This window comes from Colletes latitarsis, chromosome 11 (assembly GCF_051014445.1).
Source record: "Colletes latitarsis isolate SP2378_abdomen chromosome 11, iyColLati1, whole genome shotgun sequence".
Lineage (NCBI taxonomy): Eukaryota > Metazoa > Arthropoda > Insecta > Hymenoptera > Colletidae > Colletes > Colletes latitarsis.
Window position 1 is genome coordinate 23,493,508 of NC_135144.1, and position 23,803 is coordinate 23,517,310.

General features: G+C 40.0%; 2 protein-coding genes across 3 annotated transcripts in view; both read left to right on the forward strand.

Moving 5' to 3' along the window:
• Nucleotides 1-1,003: 1,003 nt before the first annotated feature.
• Nucleotides 1,004-2,774, forward strand: LOC143348402 (odorant receptor 10-like). Its single transcript, XM_076778565.1, has 4 exons — nucleotides 1,004-1,230; nucleotides 1,871-2,072; nucleotides 2,134-2,289; nucleotides 2,718-2,774. Exons 1-4 carry the CDS (start codon nucleotides 1,004-1,006, stop codon nucleotides 2,772-2,774), a joined length of 642 nt encoding a protein of 213 aa, XP_076634680.1.
• A 14,827-nt stretch (nucleotides 2,775-17,601) lies between these two features.
• Nucleotides 17,602-23,803, forward strand: part of LOC143347791 (uncharacterized) — a 161,926-nt gene continuing 155,724 nt past the window's right edge. The window contains exon 1 of one of the 2 annotated variants that reach the window (XM_076777314.1): nucleotides 17,602-17,795. In XM_076777314.1, the coding sequence (XP_076633429.1) occupies nucleotides 17,705-17,795 (91 nt within the window). In that variant the 5' untranslated portion in view covers nucleotides 17,602-17,704. The remainder of the gene's footprint in view (nucleotides 17,796-23,803) is intronic. The other variant, XM_076777312.1, reaches the window with a different exon arrangement.

Below are 23,803 nucleotides of genomic sequence, written 5' to 3' on the forward strand. Positions count from 1 at the left end.
CCTTTCAGAGTAGTGTCGCGTATCAGCATTGATCACGGTTTGGAGTAGTGTTGCGGAAAATAAATTTTATTCGCGTTACTTGTCGTTACGTTATTGCAAACGTCAGGAAATGTTATGAAGATAAAAAGAATTTAATAACACCGGTTACTGATATTGTACTGAAATTTAATTTACTTTTGTCGTAATATTTTATTTTGATATCTGTCGAACAAAATAAAATTCAAAGAGAAACGTAAAACACGTAATTGAAATATACCGACAGATAAACGGAAGACTGGCGGTAATATGCTGTACTTGTTAAATATTTACTCTCTTTTCTTCATTAAAAATTCCTATTATGCATTTTACATACTTCGCGGAGTTTGTCGTCGGCTTTTCCTATTTATATTTTTACACAAAATACACCCTTATGTAATGACTCGACGGAAAACATCATAGAGAATGCAGGGTAGAAATACGAATAGGAAGAGTCGTATCATTGCTCTTGAAAATATAAAGAAGTAACATGTGTCGTCGCATTCTCGGTCATTATGGTAATAATATAGCACGCGAACCAGAAGCAATTCGACGTTAGTAATTCTTTCGAGACGAAACAAAATATCGGTTCTACAAACTTCAGTAACCCCTGAACCTTTGTCCAAGAAACATTCAAGTTTGAAAAGATTAAGTGTCGACATTGTTCGTATATTGGCAATATTTAAGTCATGATAGTAACGAAGGCGTAGTTTCCTTTTTCCATGGTGTTCGATCAATAACTTTGCCTAAGTCTATTTCGAATTTTCCAATAAAGTAGTGAAACTTGATCTGAAAGTAAAATAAACTGTCAGTGAATACGTAAAAATGAGATAAATTATTTATAAAGTCGATAATGCATACGTTGCGATGGATATTTAAGATACACATCGTGTGCGGTTGTTCGCGAACGTCTCTTTGGACGTCTCCGATTAAAAAGCTCTTGTACACCGTTTACACGTTTGTTTTGTTCGCTATAATACACAGCCTCATGTTGACTCAAATTTTCGACATAATATATAACGTCGACAGCCAAGACAGTTTCAGCGACAACTTTTATTTGACGTTGGGAATCTTTGGTTCTTGTTGTAAAATGTGCACTTTGTTAATAAGTCGTGAGAATTATGCAATTTTGATCGACACTCTTCATGAGGAACCATTTGTACCGGTGAACACCGATGAAATCAAAATTCGAACGAGATTCGACAAATTGGCAAAGTGAGTCCATTACACTTGATTTTAGTACAATTATTTCGATGTTTGGTAGGATTACATCGTGTTGCCAGTATTGTAGTAAATCTTTGTCAAGAAACCGACAGTAATATTTTCACAGATGGAACGCGATTGCCTACATGACGGTATTCGAATCCTGTTTAGGATGGATGATCGCAACGTCGATCGTTCCAGATTTCAGAAGTCGACAATTAACGTATCGAATCTGGTTACCGTACAACTATTCTTCTTCCTTTGTTTTTGCTATTACCTACGGTTACCAAGCTGTAGGTATGACGATCGGCACGCTTGTGAACATTGCTTGCGACAGTCTTTTCAGTGGCTTGTTAATTCACACGTACTGTCAATTCGAAATACTCCGACATCGTCTGAAGCATATTGTAAAGAACCAAAACGATTCGGCGAAACAATGTGCTCGTCTTCATAATCATATATACAAGTTGGTCTTCCGTTCTTTTTACACTCTGAAAATTTATTGTATTTTAGTAATTAATATTTTAAAAATATCAGAAGGGCTAATATAAATTGAAAAGTTTGATACCTGGGTCTACGAGGACCCACTAACGATCATGATAGCTAATAGTTGGTAAAAGTAAACGAGTAATTTTTTCTAATATCGTTTTAGATTCGCCATGATGGTGAACAAAGAATTTAAGACGATGGTACTTATACAGTTTCTGGTGAGTATATCGATGTTTTGCTTCGACCTTTACTTGTTGACGCAAATCGAGGTGGGCTCAAAATTTATGGAAATGATGCTCTTCGCGATGTGTACGCTTATGCAAATATTGTACTACTGTTGGTACGGGAACGAAATTAAACTGAAGGTACAGCAAAGAATTCAATTTGCAATTAAATCACTGAAATTTTATACGCTTTCTTCGGTAGAGTCTCGAAGTACCTAACATGGTAATTGAAAGTAACTGGACGTCTCTGGACAACGACGCTAAGAAAATTCTTTTAATGATTATGAAACGTGCGACAAAGCCCATTGAATTTTCCAGCGCGCATCTCGTGTCTATGAATCTCGAAACATTTAAAACAGTTAGTACAAAATATATATCTATATTTTCTCAACTGGTATCAAAAACTAATAATACAAATTCGTTGCATGAAATAAATAATAAAATTATATATTCTAATACATAAATGAATGGATAATCAAAATATTAATATTTTGAAGAATGAAAATAATATATTTACGTATAGAAATAAAGTATAAATGTCTCTTTACGGTTAGTAAGGTATATGATCCTGAGAAATGTTTGCTAAAAGTTTGATGTTCACAAAATTTTTGTACGTCAATTTTGATTTTCTTTCTAACTTGATGTATGAAAATACCTTTCAATATTTATAAGAATTGTCACGTAAATCGGTATCATTCGTAAAAAGTATTCGAAGCGTGGAACATTTTATAAGAATAATCCCTTTGCAAACAATAATCGTACTCATTAATCATACGCTTGTTGCAGATATTAAAAACCTCATACTCCGCGATGAGTGTGCTCCAACAAGATAAAATTCATTAGATGGGGCATTAATTTTAAATAATATTTCTCGGTGAGTGGAAAATAGGGATGAAAATCGAGTTACGTGCAAAACTCGAGAACTGTGCTTGCGATATCTGGTATAATTAGCAATACACTTTAAAAACAATTGTTGATATTTCATTCTGTCGATGTTAAATAATGTTATTGTTAAATAAAATTATCGACATCGATCGCGAACGTGTATTCGGAACAACGGATCAGCATAAACATTATACTTGAAATATTTTATTTTCATTCGTCCAACGAAAATATTAATTTTTTTGTTCAACATAGAAAATCGTATTAAATAATATGATTCGTGATAACGTATTTGTAGAAAATTTCACGCGTCCAAGACGGTGAAAGTAGGATGTCCAGTATGTTTTGACACTAGTAAAGGGTTCAACGACAGTTTCCAGGACCTCTGGGCTAATCGACGGACCTCGCGTACTCCTCGTCCAATCTACAATCTAATCCCCGTTAGCGTAACTTCGACTCGCCATTCGGGAACGAAATGGGCTTCGAACGAGAGACTTTCACGATCTTGATCTTTCGCGTATCCCTCGTCGTGCATTTCGCGAACGCTCTGCACGTAATTCGCGAATGCGTTTCACCGTCTTCTCGGCATCCGAGGACGTCTGAATTTAGTTTCCGCGCCGCCATTTCCACGCGGTTACGCTCACCGCCTAATCTCCGACGCGCGACGCCGTTTTGTAACAGCGTCGTCTATTTACCTTCGAGTTCTGCTTGGCGGGATTCGAATACCCGACAGACGGAGGAAACGCTCCAGAGGGTGGATTCGACGTTGTGAATGGGGAAAAGTACCGAAGGGGAACAAGCGTTCCGATGGACGAGCTTTTATCCCGATGCACGTACTCGAGAACTTCTGGTCATCGTGGAAAAGGGAGACAAACTTTAAAATTCTATTCATAGGCGCGTTAATGCATCGTCATTGGCTAAATAATTAGTCTTGTGAAGCGTAGAGTTAATAGATTTATTGTTAAAACGTTAGGTTGCAAAATTGAAAATTGATGAAAAATATTAGTTTGAGAAAGAGAAGTTAACAATTTTAAAATAGGTTAACCGGTGGTCAAATAGTCCTAACTGTGTAGCGGTTACCAGTTCATTTATAGTTGTTTCATGCCTGATATAGCCTCGCAATAATAACAGCTCGAAGTAAATTCATCCAGTTCAATTTACTACGTGACAACGTTCGAAAAGCCTCGAGGAGACTCGGCGTAGGTGTCAGAAATTTATTTTACGGAGCTCGTTCGTCGGAACGTTCTCGTTTCATCGTTCGACAGATGGAAACAGTGTTGTCCGGTCGGAAATCGACGCAAACAAATCAATCGGTACGGAATGAAATCAAACAAACGCGAGATACATTTCAGGCATTCCGCTCACGCCTTGGTTCTTCTGTTTCTCTTGTACGGTCGAAAGTCGGGGGATGAAAGATGAAAAATAGGAACTGTGTAGTCGTAGCAGCGTTGTCACTCACTTTTTCGTTTTCTATCTCTCAGCCCGGCTACCTTTTCGTTTTTGTTCTCTCGACACTCTCGCGACGGAGACACGCTCTACTAACGATGGACGATCTCGTTTCGCGTTGGACGATGTCGCATCCTCTCGTCTCCACTTTGTATTCGCGGCAACGGATCTTCCGGCGTATGCCGTTCGCGATTTAAAAATGAAAAAGAAACTTTTTAACGCGAACAAAAATTTCGCTAAAAAGACAAACGGTTCGATCGAATGGACCGAGATGCCCACTCGTTTAAAATTATTATTAAATTATCATTATCGGTTGGCAGTAATTTCGACGACGCAAATTACGATTCGTAATTAAGTTAGCGGTGGTACTTATATGATTAAGTATGAATGACATGCAGTTCGGTACCAACGTACGTAAGAGAAAGTATTGAAAATCGAACACTCAAATATTTGATATCAATTCTCGATATCCAATGCTTTTGTAACGAATATTCGATCGGTAGCAAGAGTCTCATCCTCGAAAGAGCGACAGTACTTGAGGTCTCTGCTGTTTCCATTCAGCACTACTCGAAACCCTCAAAGGAATAACATTACTCAATCGGGAAGGAGCGATTATAACGCGGTATGAAAAAAGGTGGCGTCTTAAGGTCGCCAAAACTTTTCAAGAAATAGATGTTGGCATATAGTAACGAGTTAGTAAACTATGAAATGGTATTAACAACGGATAGCATAAAAGAGTCATGGGAAAGATCGAACGGACCGATGCTGCAACAAAATTTATTAGGAGTAGTACACGATCGATTGTTAAGATAACGAGAGAAGTCTTTTAATCGAGTCTTACAAGAATAACGAGTCCCTTGCGAGTAACCTGGCTGCTTGAAAAAGTCATTAAAGTAGAAGCACCAAGTAAATGAACAATTTTCAAGGTGACAGCGAGTCAGAATGCCCTATGGAAGTATAACAGTAGGGATGCTTTTAAAGTGACGAGAAATGGATGATAAAACTGAGAACTGTAAGAGCTTTCCATGCTATATCGTAGCAATGGGTCATGAAACGAAAAGGACGAGATGTATACGAGAGCATTACGTCGAAAAAAGGTACAGAAAGAAATATGGTACCACGACGCGAGGTTCCATTTACGGTAACGATTCGGTATACAGCAGTCATCGAAGGAGTTCAAAAGCGATTTCTTAGCGAATGGTAACCAGAAACCTTTGTTCTCGGAAGCAATTGGGCTAATCAACAAACGGGCATTGCCCGTTGAACCGAATCTGGCGTTTGTGCAAAAAGGAACCCGTTTATGGTTTTCAATCGAGTCGTATCTTGGAATGGCCGATACCAGAATTTAGTTCAGGCTGCTCGAAGAAGTAATAACGAAGAGACTCGGTGAAGAGTTACGCACGGTTGAGAAACCAGGGAAAGGTCGCAGAAGTCATCAAAAGAGGGACTCTGGACGCATATGAAATGCACCGACGAAAAAACATTCGTTTTTGTTTTATTCGAGGGACATGCAGGGCAGATGTTGCCACGTCAGAACGAAACTCTGACGCGCGTTATTAATTCTCGAGCTCGACGCTACGCCGCAGCCCGATGGTCGTTTACAGTTTTATTTCATTAATATGACTGCGGGACGTAAGCATTTTATTAAAACGAAAGTGATCGGTTAACGAAATAATTGGTCGTCAGCGGTTCAAGCACAATTTCCCTTCGTTATTATATAAATTCGTTGGTAATAGCTATGTTTTGTCGATGCAATGGTTCGTATCGTATTTAAGAGAGGCTTCTCGTGTGACAGCAGTATAAACACATGACATTTATATAATTTTTTTCTACCAAACTTATTAATAATATTGGCTCCCCTTAAATTCTCGAATAGTTTTTGTAAGTGTCAATTAAGTTTTCCGCCGACGCAAAAAGGAAAAAATCAAGGGATCGACCACGTCCGCCGGAAGTTCTCCCTTTTGGTTCTCTCGGAAAAGGGAAACGCTTTGAAGGCGCGCGCGTGTCGGAACTCTTTGAGCGCGGGAAAGGGTCTCGTCGAGGACAGCGTGGAGAGAGGAGACAGAAACTCGAAGAAAATAGAAAAGTGTCGCGGCGTGTGGAGCTGTTCCCTCGCGGGGATCGTCGAAAATGAGCGCAAGACCCGTGGCCGACGGGGAACGAACCTGGCAAAAAGAGTCGAAGCCACCGGGGACGAAAGGGTGGAATTGAATTCGTTGTCAGGAACGGGGGCGGTACGGCGCCATTATTAATTTACGAGGATCAAAGTCGGTGTCACGCGAGGCTAATTAGTCCCGTGCGACGCGATGGCAACTGCGGCCTCCGCACAGGTTTCGAATGGTCGAATGTATTCTGCGAAAGAGTCGGCGAAAATCTAATTACGGTGTGGACTCTGCTCGCGTATGGGCTTTAATGATTTTCGAGTACCCGCTCAGAAGCGAACGAACGCCCTTCACAGCGAGTCGAGGACGACGTGCTTTGGGCAATTTCGAATCTATTAGACGTCTCGTACAGGGTGTTCAATTTCAACCCTTTACAGTCCGGGTTTTCTCGAAAATTACAGGAAACAGGACCGTGTCTAGATATTTTTACGCCTAGGCTAAAAATCACGTACGGTATCGTTTGTTTGTTCGTTTCGTGGTACGCTTCGAAATAAATTTTTGTTTATCAAATATTACGAGCTCTTTTACGCTTTCGCGACACGAAACATCATCCTCTTATCTAGTACTTTACTTGAAAAAATAGAATTGTCAGCGAACTATACAATATTATTTGACATTCTGTTCGAGCCACACGACGAATTCTATAAATATTGTTCTCCGTGTTACGCGGTGTACGAGCATGCACGTAATACCCTCGATATTACGTTAGGTTTCGTAAAATAGAAAGTATTTATTGTTCGACCCATTTCGAAAAATGTTTACCGACTCGTAGCCCAGAGCACGGTGCCAGAAAGGACAACGCGACCGTACGAGTAATGGACCGATCAGGGTGACGGAGAGCGAAACAATCTGGAATTTGTTCTCCCCGGGGTAAGCCTCCCGTCTTTCTTGTTTTTCAACTCCACCGGCTTTGGCGGACGTACCGGAAATTACAGTGTGGCGCCCCTCGATTTCTTCCATCTCCGGCGGAGATGTAGCGAGCCACAGTGTGTGTTCGCTTTCAGGTGGCCGGGATAAACCACGGCGCACAATCTAAGAGAACGATAACGAGGCGATCGACGTGTTTCCTCGACAAAATTCTTGCCTCGAGTTTTCTCCCGGCACCATCCCACTTTTCCACTGTCTTTGCACGCGAGACGTGATTTTCGTTTCCTGGGTAAATTTGAACCGAATGCGATTCTAATAACAATCTATTTTATTCTCTTTCGGGTGCTTTCGATTGTTGATTATTCTAGCGTTAAATTGTTTGCTCAGAAAGACTTGGAGGGACGAGACATTTTGTGGTTGATCGTGTAAAAAAAGCTATATCGTTTTAACAATTTTCTTGTGAAAATTTGTGGAAAAGAGACTGTTTAGGACCTATAATGGGGAGTATAGGAAGCGTTGAAAATTATTTATCGTCCCTTGTTGCAGTTTCTGCTGGTGGTTCGTTTCCTCGCGGAAGAAGATATCTTAAGAAAGATATAATGAGGGACGTTCCCCTTAATGATGCCTCGATAATTTCTCCGTTGAGTATAGTCCGCGTAGAAAGGAGTTTGTATTTCACTCACGAGTCGAAATTCTAATCGTGTTCTAAGCAAACTAAGACCGATTGCAAATTATCTCATACGTCTTCGTAGACTTTCCACTAGGCTCTATACGGTTACTATCATCGAGTGTTCGATTCAAATAATTGATCAATTAAAGAACTTTAGTCTTTAAATGTGTCAGAAGAACGATAGCCTTGAAGTATCGGCAGTCGTCTATCATCAACAGCTTGACAGAATTCAGGCGAAAGCGATGTCAGGAGTTGCAAGTAAAGTTGAAGTTTACGTTAGCTTTCCTTCTAATAAATCAATATTGACAGGGATGTTATGTCTTTTTGTTGTTTCCGAGGCGTTCCCTTCGAAGCAGCATATCGCGTTCCGTCTGTATTGAATTTTTCCTCTTCCGTGTTCGTCGTTGCTGTTACACCTTAAAAGCATTCGACGAATGAAATTTTGCTGAAAAAACACTCGATCGAAGGCACAATCGACGTAATTCGATTCCATAATTCTTTAGAAATTGAATTCGCCGGTTTTCCCGTTCCTTCTGTCGATTCATCGCCAGGAGGAACATAACTCTTCGCGAACAAGCTGTATGAAACGAGCGCTCGGCATTAGGAAAGGACAGGAGAGGACGTTCATCGTCGACTTGCATTAATATTCGTAATTGCAATATCCGGCGAAAACTGCAGCGACAGTCGATAATAAATTACCGTCGAACGAGAGCGAGATTACAGATAGACGGTCGGTTTTTGCAGATCCTTCCAGTGATTAATTAATTTTCACCGAAATCGGGGATGGGAACGGAACCTCTGCCCGGAAGTCTAAGGACATTTACCGAGGATGAGTCTTTGCTCATGCAAAAGGGAACCTCACTAATTCCAGTTGGCCCAACTTTCCACGTCGTTCCGTATACAATTCGCAACTTTATTACTTTTTGCGTCAAACTTCGTGGAATTTGCATTGTACCGCGAGTTTATTAAATTAAATGAAAAGGTAAGTCTCACGGAATCGTTAGCGCGATCTCGCTTCCATCGGAACGTTCAGTTTAAAAATATGTTGTCAAGGAGAGGAAAATAAGTATATTGATATAAATTGCATTATAGTCCCGTCAACAACTGCATCCGTTCCTAAATAATTAAGTACAATTATTCTACATAGAAAAGAAATTTTTTATTTTGAATAAAAATGTATTTTTACGTTAAAACTCTATTACTTACATGTTTGCTGTCACGTTTGAAAAGGCATAATAATTTTCTATAAATAAAGAAAAGAAGGAACAGTCCTGTAAGTATCTTTATCAGTGAACTAGAATATAAAACACAGAAAAATGTAAAAATAATTAGTACAAACATAGCAAATATTTCTCTTTGCTTGTACGTGTGGTATCCGTCTCGAAGACAATTTAAAAAAATGTTGCTTTCATCGTAATCACCGATGAACTGTTCCAGCCGTGCGTCATCTTCTGTAGCATATTTTCTGAATGGAAACAATGGATAGAGCTCAGAAAAAATTGATTACAACCCGCAACAACGGTATAGTTTCTGGATAGGCGGCGTATCGATTCGAAAAGCAAAAGAGAGCTATCGCGTCGCCAGACTTGGCAGCAATTCTTGCCAACGCCGAGGCAGCAGAAAATATTTTGTTCACCCGCGACCCTCTCTGATAGGTTACAGAGCACGGACCGTTTCATTACGTCCCATTGTGCTTTCGTGCGCAGCCGTCGTTTCGCTTCGAGCCGCGACGCGACCGACCCTTCGCGCCCGAAATTTCCCTCTAATTGCAGACAAATTAATGTCACCGGATGAGCACACTCCGCGGCGTTGATTGGTGCGTTCAACGCGTATCCGTGCCCGGGAACGCAACAACTCGCGTTCGCGCGAATGAAAACTGTACGCGCAATACTGCAACCAGCGCGTGCATTTTCATGCGTTATGTGTCAATTTACACGGAGAACCTTTTTTCGATTTTTTACATATACGCGCAGAGTTCTCTCTTTTCCCCATTAAACGTTTATTCGGTTTATTTCTCGTTACATTTTACATTCACGTAATTGCAACAAAAGTCCGTAGAATTTGCCTTTTAGCAAACTTTATGCGCTAAACTGTTTTTCTGGATACGTATCCATTGTATATTGCGTTACTATTTGGGCTCTACGCGAACCATTGTTGCGGGGGTACTTTACATTAGTCATCTACATTGTTATTTCTTTGCCACTAAAATAAATTCATTTTGATCTGGAAGCGAGTTCGCGCTGTCGTTTGGGATTTTTAAAAACAATTTCACGGAACGACCCTCCCGCTCGTCTATCGCGCGTCCGCGAGAAGTTGGCTAGCGAAAGGAGAGCGTGTCAGATTGGTGCCTATGACGGGGATAGGCGGAGCGAACGTAGTACTTCCACTAGCTAACTTCTCGCGGACGCGCAGTATGTTAAATCGAGATTTCGAGCAACGTTTCTAGGGAGCCAATTACCGGGGAAAAGTCGCACGGGCGCGTGTCGGTGAAATCGTTTTATTCTCTTTTATCGTCGAGGTAATTTCGCAGCGGGAAAGGTGAAATTCACAAGCTCGAGAGGCGAAGAGCCCCGATCCGTAATAAGTAGAATTAAAGCTCCAGCCGTGGCCATCCTCTGCCCGTGAATCGAATTACGCAAATTTAAGGGGTCGCAAGATTAGGCCTCCCCTCCTTCGCGTATTTTTTTGGTTCGACGATATACGCGAGCCACGTTTAAATTCGAAAATGGAGCACATCGCGGGCCAACGGGACAAATTGATTTGATTTGAAGGGGAAGAGGGACGGCTAGGGTAACCGAGACCGAGATATGTCTCGCAGAATTTTTCATTTCTACAAATCATATCTGTTTCACCGTCTGTAAACAATAGCGTGGCCTTCTTTCTTTGTTCGAGGGACCGGAGTCGGGATTTTCATATCGGTTTGTATTAAATTCTACCGTGGGAAGGAAATTGCAAATCTTGAATCGAGGCTCCGGCGCGATCGTCGGTAGTTTAAGGGTCAGCGTGACGTCACGTAAAGGACCGGGGCAAGACTCTGGACGGCGCACGATGAATAAAGTACGAGGACAGTGACACGGAACCGGCGAGATGAGTAGCCGAGATAGAGGTTTGCTCTATTTTTGAACGCGGCTGGCCCATCTTTCGACTGATCCACTTTTTCTACCCGCATGCAATTATTCGGTGCTAATCGTCGACGTACGAGCTCACCCGGTAACAGTGGTGCATCTAAAAATTTAGCAAAGAGGGTGCAAATTAACAGAGACGTACACGTCACGATACTTTAATACGCTTTACGAAATTTTATTCGATCGTGAAATGGCACACTGTTTTTCTCGGACGAGTTATACTTTTTTATTTTGTGTAAAAAATCCATCTCTTTTAGTAGGTGTGGCTGTTAAAAGATCATTGTGGTTATTTTTAGTTTTCCCTAGTTAATGAGTTTCAATTAAAATATGGTAGTCTTTCCTAAGCTGTAATATAAAAATATTTTTTATTCTATGATAAATGTGTTTTTTAATGTTTTATACTGATGGGAAAAATTTATAAATATTGTCGAAGTATTTAAAATTTATATACGCGTACAAAATGCTGTCGATGGGCGTTGATATTTTTTGGTACAACAATTTATTGCGCTGTGACAATTTTTAGATGTCGAGGTGTGTAACATATTAAAATATTTCACTTTTTTTCGAGCCGCGTCCACCGCGATGCGGCAGATCGTCAATCTAGCTGGACGAAATTCTACATTTATCAGTTGAACAAAAATATTTTATACAAATCTTAAGGAGGGAAACGTTAAATGAAAGTTATCTCTATAAATAATATTTATTTAGATTAGGGATGCGAGGAACTGACCAGCGAACGTCGATCAATGTCTTGTCAGAACTAGATCGCGCAGCTGTTAATAAATTTTGCAATTTAACGATGATCAAGCCGCATATTGGCGTACATCTGGCGTATATTTTGCGCGCATCGTACGTTCGCGCTACGCTGTGTGAGCCCACTTCAATTACGGGACGTATTCGTTCGAAATCAAGTTACGAGAAATGAATTGCAATCGAGATTGAAAGGCACAGCCAACGAACATACACTAATAAACGAAATATGTACGACAAATAGGTAGTTAGTAAAAGTGGCACTGTTTGCAGCAACCGAAACTGGAGAATTATAATTCCATCGTGAAATAAATGGGAAAATTTCAATAAAAAAAAAATTAGAATATCGTCGATTGTTTTACGTTTCGTTGGACGTGGTGTCGATAAAGTAACGAGACTAAATTTTTATTTCGGGGGCTCGAAACAGAAGCGAAATCACATCGAGCCAAAAACTACGTCTTTTATATTTGGTGCAACTCTTATTACTCAAATACGTGAGATATGGTTTTACAAAATGTATTCAGGTAGTCGAGACGAGGAAAAAACTAGGAAATATTTGAAATATAAGTATAAAACAGTACACCGTCGTTTTTGTATATTTTATAAAATTATAAATTTTTTTATCGAGAATAAGCACTACGTAAAATTGGAGCACAAAAATGCGCAACACATTTAATAATATACCTTGCTGACGTAACCGTTATAAAAAAAGTACATTTACGGTTAACATGATGCCAGTACTTTCGGTAGACTGAGAAATAAATACTAAAAAAATAGCTTAAAAAATTTATGTTTACGTTAATTAAATACATACAAGGTTTGTTTATTTCATGCATCGTATATTTTAACGTTTTCGACCTGAATTACAGATCCTTTCAGGATGAGAAACATAAGTAATCGAAGTCGTAACAAAATATTTTTGTTATTTCTAATATTGTACATATATACAAAAGATGTCTGGAAGTGTGAAAAATATCATTAACAAATTGCTGTTAGATACACTCGGAACAAAAATGATTAATTAATGAGAATACATCGGTGTATACTTTTAAACCATCAAAACTACAAAAAATGCAGCGATATGAATTTTTCAAAACACATAAAGCAGAATGCCGCCTTAATAAAAGAAATAAAGAGCGATCGAGCAAAGAAGACGTCCGGAGATGGAATACTTTAATTTCTGGGTCACTCGCTACGAAAATGTCGTCTATGATTTAGCGCAGCTCGTATAATGTGGCGGCTGCTGTAGGAAAACGAAGGATAGAGACATGAATCGTAGAATAAACACTGCGCGAAAACTGGCTGGCGCCTTCCTTCCATTAGCTGCTGTTGCCAAATATTGTACTCGTACCAAAGGCTGACAGAAATTTGAATTGTTTCGCGTAGTTCCTTAAAAGGAATAGAATTGAATCGTATAATGAGACTAATTACTACAGCTACACTCTTAGAAGACAGATATATTCAAAAGCAACTAAGCTATTGTTCTGAAATTTTAACAATTTATAAAGCTAATGTTTCTGCAGTATTTGGTACTTAAATCAGCCAAAGATATGAAACACTTGTTTTAGCACTTTAAGTGTCAAAGATGTATTGCTATCTTTTATAAAAATTTAATTGCTTACGTTTTATAGGCTTAATACGTTTGAGCAAAGGAAAAACCATTCAGTTTTTTTTCTTCTTCCACTTACGAATGTGAGTATCCTTATCAGACGAGTTTGCAAAGTTGAAAGATGTCGTTTCAATTCGATGGACTGTTTCCAGTCCGATTTTCAGATCGATTTAACCAGAGTTCACCGGATACTAGGACTGGATATACCTTCCGGTGTGCGTCACGGTGTGCGATTAGCTTCCCTGTTTCTACCCTAAATCACTGCTAACGTGCTTGTCAGAACTGACCCAAAGTTATGGCATTCGATGCAGGGAGCACGTCACGTTCAGTTATAACGTGCTTGGTATTCCATTCTTGGTCAGAACAATTTCCGAACGCCTAGCAAAGTATACTTTCTTGAACAGTTTCTCATTTTTTCTTCTATTCTTGGACGCAGTGGTCCTAGAAGAGATTAGAGTTTAGCAATGTTTTGATCGTCAGAAATTGTAAACAAAAGTCATCAATTTTAAGTTCGAAATATTGTGTAAATATTGTAAAAAATAAAAAAAACTCTAGGCCTTATTTATCGTGTAGTCAACTCAAACTTTTCCACTCTCTTAACATTTAATATCGTATAACTCTTTGGTTTGCTTATAATTGGAATATGGTTTTATTATTTGATCCCTCTATTACAAGACACATAGTCTGTGATCTAGAGTATGCAACGCACGTATCTTCTGTGTGTTTTCTATCACACTAACGCACCTATATCTGTTTAATATCATAATTATGATCCTATGTAGTCGTAAATTGGGTTATTGACTCTCGAGTAACGTCGCTGACCTGCTCCTGATATCCTGGGCAAAATAAATTTTCTTATGAAATATTTTAAAACTATATTTTAGAAATTAAGAACTAACTATTTTTTCGTCAACTTTGCTTCATTTTTTAATTAATTTTTTCCACCTGGTTTGGCAGCCCAATGGAGCTTGTGAGCCCTTTCTCGAAATAACGTTCTTAAATATTAGTAAAAACCTGAATACATCTTTCTACGAGTCGAAGATAATATACTTTTCGATAGTAGCTGCCCTCTGACATACTGTATCATTCTAAATCTGTAAGTTCAGTATGCGCTATAATATTCTGAACGGACAGGTAGCATCTCGAGAGACCAGGAACCGATCTAGAAAAATACTTTAGGACAGTCTTGGACGCGTTCGATGTACCGGTTTCCCGTATTTTGTAAAAGTTTCTGCATCGCGAGAAAGTTAGCTAGAGATTTTGAGATACCTTTGGGTACACCTGGAAAGTGTCGTTCGCGCCGAGAGAGTTTCGAGACTCTTATCTAAGGAACGTTTCCGCCCGGCACAAAACCCGTTCACGAACTTTCTTCTATCGCGTAATGATTCACCCGTATTCATATTCATGCATAGCGCATGCATATTCACAATATATTTCCCTGTGGAGCCAGTGTGTTGGAAAGTGTAAATTATTTCCTGGCAAATTGATAACTGCTAGGAACGTTACGCGCGCAGGCGGCGAATCGTCGACGGACAAACGTGCAATGAATCGAGTTCTACTGAACATTGTCGATTTCAAGTATCCACGTGTTTGATCTAATGCATAGTGCGTTTATTGCATTCCCAAAAGTGCTCTCTTTGACACGTTCTGGCGTTCGTTTAATGAAACTTAACATCGATACAATGTGTTCCTCGAAGCCCGAAGGACCATCCTTTGATTGGAACAAACCAATCGATGATAGAAGCCCGTTGCTCTGGTGTTACGCTCGAATTCCGTATTTTGAAAAATCAGAATTTCTTCGAAGTTGTGGAAACACTCCTAGAACAGATTTTATGCGAAATTTTAGATTTCTTAAAGCGTATCGATTACAAAATTTCCCTTGTTACTAAAGAAAGCACTTTTATCACGATTTAAAAGTTTGCAAAGGCGTCATCCTTAATCCTTTTCTTGTAACTTTCTTTTACTCATATTAGTATGTTTCAAACATCTAGACTTTCTGCTCTTAGTAATGATTACGAGACCCTGTAGAGTTTGCACAAACTAACACCATCGCACGGTCTTCGCTAACTTTGCGACCAGCTGTTGTCTCACGAGGTAATACTAACGTTGTTCTTGGCAGTGCCTTCCATGTTAAATCGATTTCTCGGAATTACAAATGTTAGTTAAACTGAAATCAACAATAAATTCAGTAGTACGTCGATACATTTGTCTCGACAAAGGCGGGCGACACTTTGAAACGAAATCATAAGTATTTGCAATGTTTACGTCGCGTTTCAGAATTTTTGTTACAACTTCTTAAAGAAGCGTTCGCGATCTTTTCGTTGTACATTTTAATTTTATTTTCACTGGTAGAATAGAAGAAGCAAGAATAATAGAAGGTTCTCTTAGCGGGAGTTCATATAATGAAGGTTCTGTTGTATTTCGATCATCATCGATTGCTCGATTTAAATACCATTTACGATGATAGTTTGGGCTGTTGGCGGTCGTCATCGATCGCGCGACAACAGCCCAGGAATTTCTACAAGCCAGATGAGTTGATCCTCACACTTTCGACTTCCATTTTTCCCGCGTTGTTTTTTCTCCCTCTACCAAGGCAGCCAACGACCGAAGTATCTCGTCTCGAATCCTACCGAACTTTCCGTCGGGCGTATAGGTGATCGTTGGTCTCCAGAATCCAATAAATCGTCAGTGTTCTTCCACCCTCGGGCGCACCTTCCATCTTCCTTCTACTACCGGCTTATTTGCACTCTATCTCTTTTCTCCCACGCTTCTCTTCACTTCCTTCTCTCTCGTGCGCTCGATTATACTTGCTTCCGCAGTCTTTTCCTCTATTTCTTCGTCTCTAGTCTCTCTGCCCGCCAGTCAAACTTCATCGACGAACGGACCGGTATTCGCGTCTTGATGGAACGAGAGAGACAGACAGGTAGGAGAAGAGAGGATGGAATCTTATATAGTCGAATAAAACTAGCGCTGGTTCTGATTTTGTGGTCGATCGAATTTTGTTAATTTTACTCGCGGTGTAAACTTCTAAAATATTGAATATTTTTATGAGAAAAAATTGTGAATATTTTTCGAATACAGATCCAAATATACGTATTCGTGCTTGGTAGAAAAACATGGAATTGGAAAAAACAGATGGAAGTCTGAACGAACGTAGATATTAAAAATCCGTAGCACTAAGTCGTTGAAATTGCAATTACGTCAGTTTATGACTATTTATGAGCGGATGATTTATCGAAGCGGTGCAAGAGTAACAACCGGTGCGTGAATTTCGTGATCTAGTCGTTCGGTTCAAAAATATTTGCCAGAGGCACTGGAACGGTCGAGATCACAGCCAACGTTGCTTCAAGAATTTTTAACAATGAATTCACAGTCATCAATTATGAAAGTCATATATCTGGAAATCGTATTGTTAAGTTGCCATAATTTTTGTGAAGGCAAAACGATGAACGCCAATTTAAAAAATGAAACTCACCAAGCAGATAGAACAGAAACCTGAAGGCTTAGAAAAATCAGATATTTGGATATTAGCTATTGGCTGCTTTGGTCCTAAAATATCAGGGGGAAAATTGTTTCCTTAATTTATAACGACGCAATAGTTAAAAAGGTGAAGATGCACCCCGATCGATAAGATAAATACATTTATGATTAAAATACGATTAAATTCTCACGCGTCAGTGAAACTTTTCTTTAGATTTTGAAACGCGGAATGGCGTTCGCGAATGTTCCAACGTAAATTTTAACTAGTCCTGCGCGGATTGAATAGAGAACGAAGAACCAAGAACGCGCGATAGACCGACGTAGACAGTAAAACGAGAAAGTGAAAGAGGTCGGTAGACGGACCGCCGAAACCGGAAAGAAAACGAGGAACTTGTAATAAGACGGGAACGTGATAGAAGAGCGGAAGAGGATCGTGGAGAAAACAGAGCGAAGGGCGAAGGAAAACAGAAAAGGACCAATAGACAAAGAGCATCGGGTAAGGAGGGGTTGCCTAAGAGGGGTTGGAAACATGACACGGAAGGATGGAACGAGAGAGGAACGCGTCGAGTGCGCGTGACAAGGAGGGATAGATGAAGCGGTTTCGAGGAGTGGGGGTTAGTAGAATCAGCGCACAGCTACACCCCACCGTGACGATAGCGGCAGTCAGTCGTCCGCGCACCTTCGTTCGGCGAGGGTTATCGTCTTCGGTGGTGAATTCTCTTTATTGCGAGTGACGGATCGTCAACCCGTTCGTCATTCGTCGATCAGCTGATCCCTGGTTGATGTTCCGCTGGCAACTACCCCGTCGTCGAAACAATCAACGTCCAAACCCGACCAACCCCTCGGTCTTCCAGCTCAACGGACGAGAATCAGGTGAGTCTCGAAGATTTCTTAAAATTTCTTGGACGTTCTCTCGTGTGGTTCGAGGTGTTCACTGGGTTCTCGTGCGCATGATAGCCATTTAACAAACGCTTTCCACGGGAGGACTCGATCGTCCAGCGAATATTTCGAATCCGCGAACATTGACGACACCGCTGTTTCGAGGTCAACGGTGTCACTGTTTTGATAGCGTCGCGTTCGACCACGGATAATCGAGGGGAGTCGCTGTCACGGGGTTTCGCGGAGACGCAGGTGCGACAGTTAGCCCGCAACGTGTTTGCCTTGCTCGGAACAAGGCGCGGGGGCGCAAGCAACGAGTCTGTTTTCCTTTCTTTCCCTCGTTTTTTTCCCCATCGTCGTGCAAGAGAAGCAATCGATACTCGATTCTCGAGATGTAACCAAGGACGCCGCGGCTTATCCGCAGCGACACGATAGAAATGAATGGGATCGCGCACCATGGATTTCCCCTGTTTCTGTCGCGCGTTTCGTTCCAGTTTCGATTACCCTGTGCGTTACTTATTTAGATTTAATCTACGAACACGATGTTTTTTCGTACGAGGCTAATTTTCGAGGATACTCTTCAACGATAATAGGAATGTTTTGTTTTTCAAAAAATACGTTTCGAATAACAAAATATCCTCGTGTAATAATATATTACATATCACGCTATAGTACAACGATATTACGTACAATCAACCGCATCCCTGTAGTCCTTGCGATTTCTTTTACGTCGCTCGAACAACGTTCGACTGTTTTTGGAGAAATGCAAACGCAGTAACGTTTGGAATAGATGCACGAAATTTCGGCCAGTTGCAAGTCGTAAAAGTCGTTGTAATTCCTGCAACTTCAGGCCACGTGCAACCGGATCTAATGACCGAGGTAGCTAGCTGGGTCAAACGCGGCTGAGAAACTCTGTTCCCTTGTTAGAGATACGAAAACGATTCGCTAATTATTCCGAGTGGCAAAGTTTCTTCATCCCCGATGGGCGATATTTTAGTATTTAAACGCATCTTTTCCTCCTAAGGTATTCCATTTTCTTCCGTACTCGGTTCTTTATTGAGATAAACACGACGAGATTATGCCTTTTTTCGTTCATCTGACGTTTTCGTTGTACGAAAGTATTTATTTATTATTCTTAGTATTTATTTAGCATGTGTACAGGAATGAAATGTTTTCTTTCAATTTCCTTGGCTCCTCGAGCGGTTTGCCCATTTATTATTCAAATGTGCGTGCACGAGGAAGTGGTAGGATGTATACAGCGAACGTTTGCGAGTTATTATTAATTATATCTCTGCTTCCTAAACACAGATTCGTCTATGCTGCCGTTCCAACTTGTACAAATTTGCGGTCGCGTTAGTTCCAGGTCGTATAGCTCGTTTATACCTGGATGTATTGCGAGAATAGTAACATCGTTTTAACTGGCGATGTTCATCCGTTTGGAGCTAATGTTGGTTCATGTAAATTTTCTCCGTTGCCAGTAATGGTTTCCTACGAACGTATTTGTCATTCACCGTGAGTTGCATTGTAACGTAGAGTCGTTTGTTTGGCAGTGTATTTGTTTTTGTTCTTATGTATAGTCACTTCTATTCCTAGCGGTACTATTTCTGGGAAAATGTTACGCAATATATGTAGGATACGAAATAATTTACTCGAGGCAAAAATTGGTAATATTTATATCTTTGCAGTTTACTTGACAGAGTTCTTGATTTTGAGGAAATTCACGAAGTAGTATCACCCAGTTAGTATTCTTCTAAATTTTTGTACGAAATAATAGAAACCATATTTAACTAGTATTTGTTCGTACAGCAAAAAAGTAGTATAACCAAGTATGAGGTGATTTCGTATGTAAGAATAATTGAAAAATGTGAAACAAAATGTTTTTGTGTTAGACTTTATTTTTGAGAAAATTGATGTTTAAAATATGCACGACTCTATCGCTTTTACTTTATTTATTTTTTTTTTTTTTAAAGTGCACTTGTGTATTGATTATAGATAAACGAATTTTGATGGATGGTTTTTCCCACCCAAAATTATACTCCGTAAAAAAGAAAGGTCTCGCACCCTTCCGTTATCGATATGTTAAATATTCCCGCGAGGTTTCGCAGACGTAAGAATTTCGGGATTGGCGAACGTTTGCTTGTTCGAATGGCACGTGATTACCCTAACGACGCTAGTGACCCTTGGTTGAACAACTAGGCTTTTTTATGGGGAGAATCGTAACTAGCCGATGGTAAGAGTTTCAACGTTTTATGGAACTTGAGACCTAACGTGCGCAAAGGGTCTAATGAACGGTCTGTACGAGGGTCGAATCGGAAAGTAGAGTTCTGTTCTCGGTTGTCGCCTCCTGGAAATTGTTCCTGAGTTATATCACGTTGAACTATCTCCTACCTCACGGTCCGCAGGATGTATGTACCTTGAACTTTTCGAAGTTTGCGCTCGGCAGAGGAAGCGTGAGATGGTGAACAAGAAGCTGCGATCAATCAGCATTAAGACAGCACCGGTTCGATGAAAAGGGGGTTGCAAATGAAAAGTTCTGAAGCGAGCTAGATATGATTATTAGCTATTTTTAGAAACGGTAATGCAACCTCGTTCTTTATAATTTCAACTTTTTATACATAGATTTGACATAGATTTTTAAAAATCTCGAATATCGTATTTGTCGAAGTAATCATCGGGCGAAGTATTCGATACATCTTTAATTTCAACTGTGTTCGATTTTCAAATTAATCTTAGTAATCAAGATAATGTAACTTTTATCCTTTTCGTAGTGTTAGTTTCGCTTAATAAGCTTACGCGAGTCAAAAGTTACGGCGGAACGAATAATTAATTCTACTTTGACACACCGTCCCTTTTTCCGTAATTACTTTCGAGCAAAGGTGAGACCGGGAATCGATGCCCAGTAATGGAAACTCTTTCATTCTGCAAAATATGGAAAAAGCGTCAATTTGTCGATGAAAATAGGCCGAAATGGATACTTTTTTTTCGCCCCACGAAATTGGGAGCTCTCATTACGGCAGAAATGCAATTTCTCTCTTAATGAAATCTCTTTTTTATCGCATTATATTTGCGAATGTCATTTCATGTGGATCAACTTCATTATCGTTACGTAAAATATATTATTTCCGTGAGTTCTTGTCCAAAACATGAATGTTTTCAACGCTAGAATAAGGGATTCTAATAAGACAGAAATTAATATGAAGTTAGAACATCAAATATATTTTACTATTTCAATTAATGAAAGAAAGAGACATGAAAATGGAACAGAGAAGTCTTCGTTTGCTACAGAATTCAAATTCTATTAAAAGCTATAAATTCATATCGAAGAAATAAAACTGTAGCTTAGGGACAGGATACTTGGTAGGACTCGACGACCTATTAAGCAAGCCTTTTTCAATCCATCTAACTGTATGAAAAATGTTGTGATGCCTAGTTAAATTTGCTTTTAAATACTGTGGTACTAATATTGGGCAATGTAGTGTTTAGTTTGCCACATCGTCGCAAAGCCTTGGTTTGAATATCTGATTATATAGCTAAATAAGTACCACTGTGGATTTGCACACTGTTATTCAGCATTTTGAGTTCAGCGACACGTTCGCGTTGCAAAATATGGGTCACTGTGTAACGTAATAGAGAAAAGGACTGTTTCGCGTGGAAAATGTTCTCCCGTCCCGTCAGCGTACGTTGCTCTAACGAGATGTAACTCGTCCTTATAAAGGAAATTGAATTTTTTAAATATCCGCCACCGTGGAATGCTACAAAATTACTGACCGCGGTTCGTTATTCTTTTCTTTCTCGGTACTGTTTGAATGACGGCGTACACCATACGCGCGTTCCCTGAATTTCGCGGCATTACCTGGCGCTGTACTTCTCAAAGGTAGATGAAATAAACGCACGTTAAGTCCGCCATTATCGTGCCGCGAATATTAACGCGTCCGCCGTCGTGACTGCCAACGAACTTTCCATTTATGCAGTGTCAAATTACATTCTCTGTAAAAATTTTTCTTGGTCAGTAGAGACCTTAACATTGTTTTGGTTTATTAAAATTTTAATACCAGTTCTGTTACGTACAAATCAAGTAGCATCTAATTGTCGTCGTAACATAAAGAGCATCTAGCAATTTGGAGGAATTTTACAGTAACGATTTTTAAAATGAACATCGCTCTTTCATTTTAAGAATTATCACTGTATATTTTATTATGTAGGAGAGTAGCCAAATCGAATAGAGAGATTTTTCATGCGTTTTCCGTAACTTTTGGCAATATCTGTCTCCTGTAGCTTTTTTTGAGACGAAGCCGCGCTCTCAGAGTTGGAATTTTTAATAACGTCGCAAGTCGCGATCACGTTATCGTATTTTCAACGTTAGCTTCTCTGAAACGCGAACGAACGGTAAGAAGTATTTAAGCTCCCGCGCGGACAGGATTTCGAAGCTGTCTTGAAAAATTCTAAAGCGGGTCGATCGGCCAGTAAACGAGCCGGAAACGTCCATAAATCCGGCTCGTTTCTGAATTCTTTTTTAGGGAAAAAGGAACACCGATAATCGTAACGTCGTTCGTCGCTCTTCACCGGCCAAGAGTGTCGTAGACGATTTCAACTTGAAGCCCATTCAGAAAGCTTTTCAGCGCTACGATTTTCCGACTGCTTAACTCGTCGTACTTTACTCGCTTTTTTTTTTCTTGCCTGACCCTCGTCTCGCGAAGCAGCTCGCTAGGCTGTTAAGGGGTTACGCCATCAAGCATGGAAGAACAAATACAAAACAAACTTTTTTCGTATGTAATACGAAAGAAATCTAACAGAAAATATTGTAATATCGACAAAAAGGAGGATTACAAGTTTTAGGGTACAATCTTACACGTATACAGCGTGTGTACCTATTGGTGGTAAAAGTTTCGGGGGGTGATTGTATAGACAAAAATAAGACAAAAATCAAGAGCGACGAAATTGTGTTTTTCTCGAATTGTTAATTTCTTTTTTACGCCTGTCTAGCCCCGATTAATCTAATTTACTGCATTTTATAGATTCGAGAAGTAAACATATTTTGAAACGTACAACTACTCCTTGAATTGTTACCCACCTGTAAATTTTGTAATTTCCCCGAGAGTGATCGCTACCTTTCATTCCACACATTTCCGAAGCAGCCGCGCAACAGCAAAGTAGCATTAAGGGATTACCCGATAGGGAGAAAATTGTTTTCGCAATATTTTCTATCTCGGGTGATGCATCGTGCTATTAAGTAAAGAGCAAAAAAGAGAAAGATCGAGTAGGGGGATAGACTGTGTTTTCCCAACGTTCCAGACTTAACGAAGCTCGCTTACGAGCGGGGAAAATAATTTCTCGGGACGGCAAAAAGCAAGCCCGTTGCGAAGTTCGAATGAGATTCGAGTGCTCGCGAGTCGAATGTATGCGACAGTTGTAAAAAGAGTCGTGGAATAAGAAACGAATGCAAAGTACCTGCGAGACGAGAGCCGTATCCAAAAATTTACCGTGCTGAATTCCTCCTTATGCGACGCTCCTCGTTTCGTTGTCCGTTTGTCTGTTTGTCCAACCTCTCTTGACGACTCCCTTCCCTCATCGTCCAACACCCCCCGATCCGCCCCACAGAGACGTACGTTTATGTTATGCAAATGCGATTCTCTGTCGGGAAAGGAATATAAGAGAGGAAGAGTGACACTAGGACGAGCTGCAAGCGGGAAATAAAATTCACGAGCGATAGTTTGACTTATACCGAGATTTTTCAACGTTACATTTCCTCCGAAAAATTTGCTCTTAGGCGAAGAGCAGCCTTCCGTTTCCATTCCGTTTCCTATGCGTGATATCCTGCCGCCGCCACGATGCTTCAAGAATTCTTTGCTATGTAAACGATACATGCTCGCTCTGCTTGAACGTTATTTATCGTTGGAACCGCTTTGCGCTACGGGTTAGAGCAGGTTGACAGATAGATTTATCGTCCCGAGGGTTACGGAGGGAAATGATAAGTTTGTTTAAAAATCTACTGGGTGTTCCGT

Bases quoted from the DNA above. Each gene is read 5' to 3' on its own strand.
- LOC143348402 (XM_076778565.1), top strand. From the start codon at position 1,004: ATGTTGACTCAAATTTTCGACATAATATATAACGTCGACAGCCAAGAC. The intron at 2,073-2,133 runs GTACAGCAAAGA...TTTCTTCGGTAG, and splicing joins GGAACGAAATTAAACTGAAG to AGTCTCGAAGTACCTAACAT. The intron at 2,290-2,717 runs GTTAGTACAAAA...CGCTTGTTGCAG, and splicing joins ATCTCGAAACATTTAAAACA to ATATTAAAAACCTCATACTC.